The 10,405-nt window shown below is 38.8% G+C and overlaps 1 protein-coding gene across 4 annotated transcripts in view; it reads right to left on the reverse strand.

Annotated features, from left to right (window-relative positions):
• Positions 1-2,007: 2,007 nt before the first annotated feature.
• Positions 2,008-10,405, reverse strand: part of RAB27A (RAB27A, member RAS oncogene family) — a 73,411-nt gene continuing 65,013 nt past the window's right edge. For all 4 annotated transcript variants that reach the window (XM_024767773.1, XM_024767774.1, XM_024767775.1 and 1 more), the window contains exon 6: positions 2,008-4,345. In XM_024767773.1, the coding sequence (XP_024623541.1) occupies positions 4,147-4,345 (199 nt within the window). In that variant the 3' untranslated portion in view covers positions 2,008-4,146. The remainder of the gene's footprint in view (positions 4,346-10,405) is intronic.

The following is a 10,405-nucleotide window of genomic DNA, read 5'->3' on the forward strand; positions in this document are numbered from 1 at the left end:
TATATCCAGAAAAGGCAAAAACTCTAATTCAAAAAGATACTTGCACTCCACTGTTCATTGCAGCACTACTTACAGTAGCCAAGACATGGAAGCAACCTAAGTCTCCACTGACAGATAAATGGATAAAGAAGATGTGGTAATATATATATGATAGAATATTACTCAGCCATAAAAAAGAAAGAAAGAATGCCATTTGCAGCAACATGGATGGACCTAAAGCTTATCATACTAAGGGAAGTAAGCCAGGCAGACAAATACTATATGACTTAAATATGGAATCTAAACAATAACACAAGTGAACTGATTTGTAAAACAGAAACAGACTCACAGACATAGAAAACAAACTTACGGTTACCAAAGGGGAAAGGAGGGAGGAGGAATAAATTAGGAGTATGTGATTAACAGATACACACTACTATATATAAAATAAACAACGAGGACCTACTATATAGCACGGGGAACTATATTCAGTATCTTGTAATAACCTCTAATGGGAGAGAATCTGAAAAAGAATATACATATGTATATTATACATATATAATGTATGCATAATGTTAGCAAAGAATTACTTTGCTAACACATATTGTAAATCAACAACAGTTCAATAAAAAAAAAAAAAAACTCCTTATTGGGAATTCCCTGGCGGTACAGTGGTTAGGACTCTGTGTTTCCACTGTGGGGGGCACGCGTTCCGATCCCTGGTCAGGGAACTGAGATCCTGCATGCAACGTGGAGCGGCCAAAAAGTCCTCATTGAACATTTCTTCAATAGATTATTAGCTATCTTGACATCAACTTCAAAACACCAGAACATACTTCTCAGATTTCCTAATTTCTCATAATAAACCAATATGGATTTATTATATGAGAGCATTTCTAAACATTTTTGAAGTGGTTACTTTCAAATTCTATTCCTGTCTTTGAACATTAATAGTGACTCCTGTTTAGAAAACTCTTTCACTTGACCCCTGCTGCATCTTAAGTCCTTTATTCAGTCCACCAATAACCATCTGAGTACCTACTGTATACCAGGCCTTTTCCAGGTAGTGGCAACACAATTTTGAAGAAAACTTCCCAAGTCCCTGTCCTTATGGAGCTTATATCTTAGTGGATGGAGACAAACATACAAATATATTGAGTGGTGATAAGTGACATGTACAGAAACAGAGCAGGATAACAAGGCAGCAGGTGACAATCTGGTTGGGGCCATGAGGGGGAGTGACTGATATTTTATTTTTTTGCCGTACGCGGGCCTCTCGCTGTTGCGGCCTCTCCCGTTGTGGAGCATAGACTCCGGACGCGCAGGCTCAGCGGCCATGGCTCACGGGCCCAGCCGCTCCGCGGCACGTGGGATCTTCCCGGACCGGGGCACGAACCCGTGTCCCCTGCATCGGCAGGCGGACTCCCAACCACTGCGCCACCAGGGAAGCCCGACTGCTATTTTATATAAGGTGATCAGTAAAGTCCTTTTGGACAACGTGACATTTGAACTGTCTTAACGGATGGGAGAGGGAGCCGTGCAGATATATGGAAGACTAGCGTTCCAGGTAGAGGGAACAGCAAATATTCCTAAGGCAGGAACATACTTGGCCGCTCCAGGGAGGCCCGTATGCCTGTGGAGGAGTAAGTGGGGTGAACAGTGGTGGTAGGAAATAAGGTAAGAGTGTCCATTTCCCCACATATTTATTCCCTCCTCATCCAGTCAAGTACTACACCACTCCCAATGCCTCTTGCACCCATCTCTCAGTCCCAGTCTTACTTCACGCCCTTACCATCCTTGCTTTGTTCACCTGAGGACAGCTAGTACAACATTTCCTGCACTGTAGATGCTCCATAAATGTTCGAGGATAACATATTTGAATTATCTTCTCCAGAATATGTTGTCTTGGCTGGTCCCTCATCACGCACCTAATGGAATTTGTGTCTCTGAATGTGGTTTCCTTTAGCATGATGACTTCTGGTTGAAACTTTATTGTGATGGGAAATGAAGTTATGTTCACATCCAAACTTGACAGATTAAACCACTTTTTTATTATAAGCTTAATTGGCACACAGTTCACTGAAGATACACTTCACTTTTACAGAAGCCTGTCAATAGGAAAATACATTGACGCACACAAAAATTTATATTGGTACTTCAATATAAATTTAAACAAATGCTTTCCAAAGAGGATACAGGTTATTTACGTCAATAATTAAAGATGGCTCTTGCATGTGCCAATGTCATGTATATGTTTAATTGCGTATTATGTTTAAGGCCGATGGAATCTGTAGCTGACTTCTCAGTTGGTTCCTAAATAGGAACATACTGATATTGTCTTCTCGTTAACTATACAAATGAATCATATAAAATGTTCCCTGATATGTAGCTATAAAATTATTATTTACTCCACACTTAAGTCTTACGGCAACTTTAGAAGGCACTGCCTGTGAGGATGACCCTGCCCTTGAAATGTCTGTATCTTATTCTCACCAGGATACACAATTCAAATGCATAGGACTCAATGACTCCTTAGTATTTAAAAAGGTCCTCATTTCAAGGATAGAAATATATAAGATCTTAGTAAACACAGCTGAGTTTCTTAAGGGGATGGTGGGAGGGCAGTGGCCAAAAAACCCCAGGACAGATGCTCAACAAAAAGTCGTTTGAAAATCATCATAAAAGTAAATACTTTCCATCATAGCTGTATTTTTCTAATTACTGTTATGCCAAACATTTGCCACCACAAAATACATTCATTTTTATTCTTTATTTAAATTATAATGAGTGGTGGGTGTTTCTTCCTAAATAGCCATTAAGCTCTTTGGAAATTTTAATCTACTTTACTTAAACTAATTTAATAAACAAGAATTTTCCCCTTTGATTTTTATAAGCAACTGCCATGAAGCATATTTTGAAACCACCTTTAATTTGGTAAAAAGACACTTTGGCAATGTGGGAGAGTACATGACCTTGGAAAGACCCAGCAAGTACAGTAAATGCCCATGATCTCAAGGAAAACTACAGGCTACAGAACACTCCATTTTTCTTATACTGAGCTAGAGTACAAATGTAACTGCTTAAACACAAACATCCATCTTCCACCAAATAGTAAACAGATATTTTATGTAATTATAAGATAATTCCTTCAATTCCACCAATGTAAAAGCAAAACAAGTTGCAAAGATCAACAATATAGAGACCGAGGGTGAAAACAAGGTGAGTCGTTCACAAGCTAATTGAAACTGCAGCCTGAAGATGCCAGACCAACATTATAAATATGAAGGAAAAGAAGCTAAATGTTTACTTATCACAAATAACTTTGGCATAAGCACCAGCTATGTTCAGATGGGGCCAGCACACAGGCCAAGTATAAATGCACAGATCACAGTGAACGAAAGCCATAAAAATCTAGCTCCCTGGCCCTTCAATCAACCCTTCAGAGCAACGGGAATCTAGCAGGGAGCCAGAAGTCCCCCTTCAGCTGCTTATACAACATTAAGCCACCCCAGGCCTCACCCCCAAGCCCTTTCCCACCAGCAACAGTCACAGTGAGCATATAATTTCTCGATCCAGTTTATCCAAGGTCTGTAGGTATGGGCAATAATTTGCCCTATGTCATTTTAAAGAGAATGCTTACATAAATTAATACTCAAAGACATTGAACCATCATTTGTGTATATTCTTATTTAACATTCAAATGGTTTAGATGGCATTTTAGAAGGTCCCCTATGGTGCAAGTAAGGGTCTTTAAATTTGGATTAAACACTGATATTACGTCTAAGATCTTGAATGTGAGACTCCAGGCCTCTCTATGGTAAGGCAGGTGACAGTATCTTCAGTCATTCTGCATAATAAATGCACTGTTCTGTGGCTACAAAATCCTGACTACTTGAATGATCTACTGCCATGGGCTAAGGTTTTATAAGGCACTTTTGGCTATGTGAAATATTTCTCCTAACTCTCAGGCTGAATCTTAAAGAAATATTTACAAAGCTGCAGCAAAGTAATTTTAAAACTGGATGCTCTACTGATAGGTCTAACTGGGATGGTGAGAAGCAGTTTGTACACAATGCCCATTAATTTCTCCCTGTGCCGTGCGTGTATCACCGTAGAGAAGGTCACAGACGTGGGCCACCTGAATTACTGTGTAGCTCGCTGGACTCTTCAACAGCCACATGACCCCTTTTCCTTTTCTTCATTCAACTGATCTGCAGAGGTGTGACCGTTGGATCGCACCACGCCTTCCGGAATCCAAGACTTGTCCACACACCGTTCCATTCGCTTCATTATCAGGTCCAGGAGCACCTCAATCGCTTGGTTTATGTTTGTCCCATTGGCAGCGCTAGTTTCAAAGTAGGGGATTCTGGAAGACAGTGACAATTCGGGTAACAACATGTGGAGGGAAAGGACAGTGACCTTTTTGCTCTTGATAATTCAACTTAAAAAATCGGAAGAATACAAATATACAAGACAACAAAAGCATTTTGCCACACAGGCCATATTAAAAAGTGAAAAATAAAATAATTGACACTGCATTCCTAACAGACGTAAAACTTCTGGAAGTGTTTACTCCCATTTAACAGATGATTAAATTGCAGCTCAGAAAGATAAAGCAACGTGCCCAATTTCATTAGGCTAGAAAGTAGCGGAGCCAGGATTTGAATCCACAGCTGTTTGATTCTAGTGTAACCAACTTAAACCATTGGCTCCACTGGTTCCAAATATGCATACTTGCATGAGGATTTCCAAAACAGAAAACTCTGTTTCACTTGATACATACGGGGGGCGGGGGGGAAGCTGATATAAGAGAGACTTCAGAGGTCCCTGGCTGTATTTGTCAAAGGCTTTGCCACTTGTCAGCTCCAGGCTGTATTCCTGGACCACACACTTGAAGACGTTCTGAATTCCACAGCACTTCAGAGTTCCTCAGGTATTATCAATCTTAAGCATGTTTGTTTTGTTATCCCAGGACCCGAGGTTAGGTGTAATTTTTTAGTAACTCACAAAGCATCATTTCAAAACTGTAAGGCTACTTTTCACATATTCTTAAGACGTCAGTCTTGTCATGGTGGTCACCTTTCATACTCAGAGTCAGTCTTTGCAAGGGGATTAATCAATCACCTGCCAAGTTCTTCCTCTCATGAAAATAGTGATAAATTTGTATTTTCTTCCAACTGTTGATTTCATTCCCACCATTTAGTAAGGAATCTGACCAAAAATGCTCTTAGATGTGAAATCTACAAAAGAAAGTTGTTTTAGCACCTCTGGGAGCCCTGCAATTGAATTCAGTAAAATACTCCTTACATTTATAGAGACATTAACATCCAACTCTATTATAATACTTTTCCTGAAGAATGTCTTTGTTTTCCTGTCTTCTCATAGCATGTTAACACTACATCAATGACTCTGATTACAACTTTAGTTATTCTTTCATCATTTCCTGGCTAGGAGCAGCTTCCACAGGAGAGCTTTTACAGATTTGTTTTAACCTTCTTACTACTTTTACAGATCTTTTCACAACTGTTCTGCTTCCTGTGTCACCAAGAAGCACATTAGGGGCACATGTGTAGGGATGGAAGGCTGTTTGTCCATTATGATTTCCTCAAGATGTTGCCTTATTATCTACTCGCTTCCTATGGGAGGTAACAGGCCTTGCAACTGGACTCTACAATCCTCTCCCGTCTGAGTATAGCTCTTAAAAACCGGTTGAGGAACCATCACTTCATTTGAGGATTTATCTACCTATCTGTGAGTTCTGAAGGACATGCTTGCTCCACTGATTCTACCATGACCATGTTCATAGCCCTTCATATGCTGACTCTAAAATATCTTAATCAGAGAAGGGTCCACTGGGCAAATTACATCATCTCAGTAGTTTTTAAACCTCTTGCCTGGATATCTCTTTGGTTACTCTCAGTCTTTTTTCCCTACATCTTCATCTGGTGCCTTAGCCACAAAATGAAGGTAATACATCTTTCCCATCCCCCTGGTCACATGCAGTATTTCTTTACCAAGTTTGAAGAAGACATTCTTTGTAGGGACTGAATAAATACTTATTTATCAAGTACCTATGTTATTGAGCTAAGTCCTGGGGACATTTTGTAATGCTGCCATTTTTACATGAGCTGAATTTTAGATTAAGAATTCTCAAATTTTAAATACTTAGATTTTCTCCATCGTGCTCTTTCTCAATTGTACCCATGAAGAATCATTTAATATCTGCAGAACATTTCTTATACTTAAGGAGAAGGCTTGATCATTCTATCACCATTCAGAAAGCTATTGTTTAATGGAAAAGCAACTGAAAAACTCATCTCTCCCTCAGAGAATAATGGGCTGAAATTGGAAATACAAAAATAAAAAAGTAGCTGAGCAGTAAACTTTCTTGTAAATACTAGTCATAATAGTGTACATCTTACTTTTAAAATTTCCTCAAAGTCAATTAAAAATATCTTTCCAGCTATAGAGTCCTCAGCCTCAATGAATCCCTCAACAGGATCTCCATTAAGCTATTTCTACTTTCCACAGTTTCTTCCATCTCAGCTCCTGGTAATTACCTCACAACAATTTTTAAGGCATAAATGAGAAAGCACAGTTGAAAATACTTTTTAAAAAATAATAAAACCTATGCATTGAAGTTACAGACAGTTTGGAGAATAGTTAAGAGCCATAACCTCTGGAGCCAGCCTGCCGGGATTCAAATCCTAGTACGACTCCTTACCGACTGTGTAGCCCTGGCAAGCTATTAACATCTGTGCCTCAGTTGCCTTATCCATAAAACTAGATAATATCAGTATCTTCCTATTAAGGATTAAATGAGTTAACATTTCAAGCACTTAGAAATGCGCAATTTCTGACAAATGTGTCATTGATAAACATTTCTTATTTCCAACGCAGTAATGGGTTAGGTTACAAAAGTTTGTTTTTAATTTTGTTGTTTAAAACTTAGGACACATAGAAACAATGTCACTGAATCATGGAAAATCATAGCTCCAAGAGACCTCAGCAAGATTATAAACATTAAATTTCCAGACTAGCTCATAAGCATTGATTTAATCCACAATGTAGCTGATATACAATCCTGCCCTAAATTCTGGTAAACTGAACCATGCTTCCCTACGTCAGAGATGGCTCACTCAGATCTGTCCTAGCCAAAATGTTTCATGCTTCAAAGCATTTGTCTCGAGGTGCAGTCCCTGTCAAACCATAAGAGGTTCCTTACTGCCCCCAAGTGATCATCACTAAATGCTGAGAGAAAATGGATCTTGCTTTACTGATCAATACTGAAGTATAAATGACTGGTGCCTCTAGCAGAACTATGAGCTATTCTCTATTTACTAACTTCAGCAAATATTTAATTGGTACAATTTCAGGGTATATGAGTGAAGGTGTACATTTTTAAGTCACTCATATGAAAAGAGGTACAGTATTAATGAGATGTAGTTTAGAGTTATAATTCAAATTCTAGTAACAAACTAAAAATATATTTACTGGCCATTTGTGAATCTTCAGGTGATGTGACCAGGAGTCAGGTTAACAGACTTAAAATCTTTGGACTAATCATTCAGAGTCTTCTGAGCAATTGGGGCGACATGGTTTTCGTTTCTATAGGAATAAATGAATGCTAGAGATCACTCCTCTCTACTCTCAGTTCTTTGAGCTGCCAGACGAAAAGCAAACTAGATGAGATGCACATCGAAGACCCTGAATTAAGACTTCTGTTCCAGCATAAAATGATGCCCCAGACACAGAAATGTGCCTTGTGCTCACATTTGAAAATTGGACTTGCTCAGCTTGTCCTAAGGGCATAGGAAGTCTAGCGGATGGAGTCAGTCATATTTTTACGTCCATATCTTCCTGATGCTCACTTTTAGAAGGCATTCGGGCTACTTTATCTGAACAGTTCTCCGCGTCTGTAAAGAGGTGTAACAGTGCTTCGTGGGGTCTTGATAAGGAGGCAATAAGATAATACACGTAAAGGGTTTAACACAAGCCTAGCATCCGCAAGTGCTCAATCAGTGTTCATCTAATGGGGTTCTCTTCTTCTCTAAAAATAATATTCTGCTTTTCCTAAAACTTTCTAGGCAAAAATTTAGTAATCTTAGCTTAAATTCAAGAGGATCAATTGTCCCCCTTTTAAGCATGGAGACAGGTGTGTTGTTCCTTCTCGCCACATGGTGGTGCTAGAGCAGCATGACTAGGGAGCAGTCCCGCCAAACATTTGAAAAAATCATGTGCAGCTAATTGATATCTGTAAACGAGCACTTACTGACATTTTGGAACACATGCAGAACACAAATTTTGATGTGCTTTTAATAAATCGATAAATCACAAATTTTTAAATTAAAAAATAATGAGCAAAACGAAAATTAGGATGGGCATTATCATTTGCAGCTTTTCACCGAGACACCTATATCCAGCTCACGTCATAGGTTAGGACCCACATTTTTAGATGTTTTCTTTTCCATGACTTATTTCTACAACACGAGAAGATCTTAGATCCCAGGAATGAAAGCAAGTGTATCTGGTGATTCTGTCCAATGGTTCTAGATATGTGGCTCACGTGTGGATCCAGAAATTAGGAAGATATTTTTCACTAAAGTAAGAAGTGAGTCTCACTACTCTTCATGGCCTGTTGGCTGGTAAATGAACAAGCATTTACAGGAAAGAGTGAGTGTATAAACTGTTTCAGCCTGGGAGATTGTGCCCAAATGAAATTCAGGTCCTCCTACTGAGTTCTTTGGGGCTCTGGAAATCAGCCTTATCTGTTTAGTTGCAGCTTATGTGTGTGGTTTTAAAATGTGCCCAATGATACGGCATTAATTTATTTCTGGAATAAGGGTTGGATGTCCACAAATTTTCAAAGAATAAAAAACTATTCAGACTAGATAAGACACTGACAGCAGTTTGCTGTGCTAAGCCACTTGAAATCCCAGAAATGGTCTGTACTCATATTACTAATGTTGTAAATCAATGTTTTTAACACATCCTTTATTCAAGAAACTCTTCAGCACCCTTCTCAGCACTAGCCAGCAGTCTCCAATGGGGGGAAAATGTTGTCTTATATTTGCTGCCCCTAAGAATAGATCTTAAAAGCTCTCATCGCAAGAAAACAAAATTGTAACTACATGGGACTTTCCTGGTGGTCCAGTGGTTAAGACTCTGCACTTCCACTGCAGGGGGCATGGGTTCCACCCCTGGTCTGGGAACTAAGGTCCCACATGCTACCAGGCATGGCCAGAAAAAAAAAAAAGGAAAATAAAATTGTAACTACATGTGGTGATGGATGTTAACTAAACTTACTGTGGTGATCATATCACAATATATACATAAATCAAATCGTTAAGTTGTATACCTAAAACGAATACAATGTTATATATAATGATATCTCATTTTTTAAAAATTTGCTGACTCTTTCTTTGCACAGCACATGTGAAATACATACTTTCAATTATCATACTTTCATCATATTCATAATCTCTATTCCCCCCGACCCTGAATCAAAAACAAAAGGCTTATATTGACCACCAACTATCTTCTGTGAATAAAGAGGGTAGAAGGATGCTTAGATGCAACCATTTCCACTCACAATAAAGTCCTTTCCTACCCAGTTGTGGCTGGTGCTCCTTTGGTACCAATCCCAGTGTCCCTGCCCAGTCTGTATCAATTATGACATCAATTATGTCATCAGTCTGATGTCATTAACTGTGCAAGAGAAAAAAATCCTCCTGCATTTAGCATGGATTTTCCGATGTTAAGTCATTGAGCGCATTTCCCTTCTCCAAGCATGGCACAAGTAGACACCTGTTTCATATTCTGTGCATAATGATTTTGTCCAGGTCTGCTGTCAAGGAAAATATCTGCCAGCATGCACAGCTCATAGTAACTTGACATCTACACAGGTGGTTCTCAAAGTGTTATCCTCAATCACTAACAGCAGCAGCATCTAGGTATCAGCTAGAAATGTAAAATGTGGGGCTTCGTCCCAGACCTACTAAATGAGAAACTGAGTGGGACAGCGTTCAGGTGAAGCTGGAGCACACTGAAGTCTGAGATCCAACAGTATCATCTAAAAGACGAATGTTGTCCATGTTGCATTCTGCTTTCTCTTTTAATATATTTGTCACTGACTTTGTAGCTATTTTTAAAAGTATTTCAGCAACAGTGTTAACTATAATAGTTTTTTGACTGGCAGAAGTACAAATTTGAATAACCCTGTTTTGCTCTCTTCTCCGATTTCATTGACAATATTATTCAATATTACATACTAGAAAGCATTATTTTGTAGTTGTTCTAAAAAACGTGACTGCTTTACGGGGCACATCGCTTTGTTGTGTTAGGAAGTGACCTAAGAGCTTCACATTACAATTTAACCACGTTTTATAGCAAAAAAAAAAAAAAAAAAAAAAAAAAAAAAGAAATA

Source organism: Neophocaena asiaeorientalis, unplaced genomic scaffold, assembly GCF_003031525.2.
Source record: "Neophocaena asiaeorientalis asiaeorientalis breed wild unplaced genomic scaffold, Neophocaena_asiaeorientalis_V1.1 scaffold71, whole genome shotgun sequence".
Classification (NCBI taxonomy): Eukaryota; Metazoa; Chordata; class Mammalia; order Artiodactyla; family Phocoenidae; genus Neophocaena; species Neophocaena asiaeorientalis.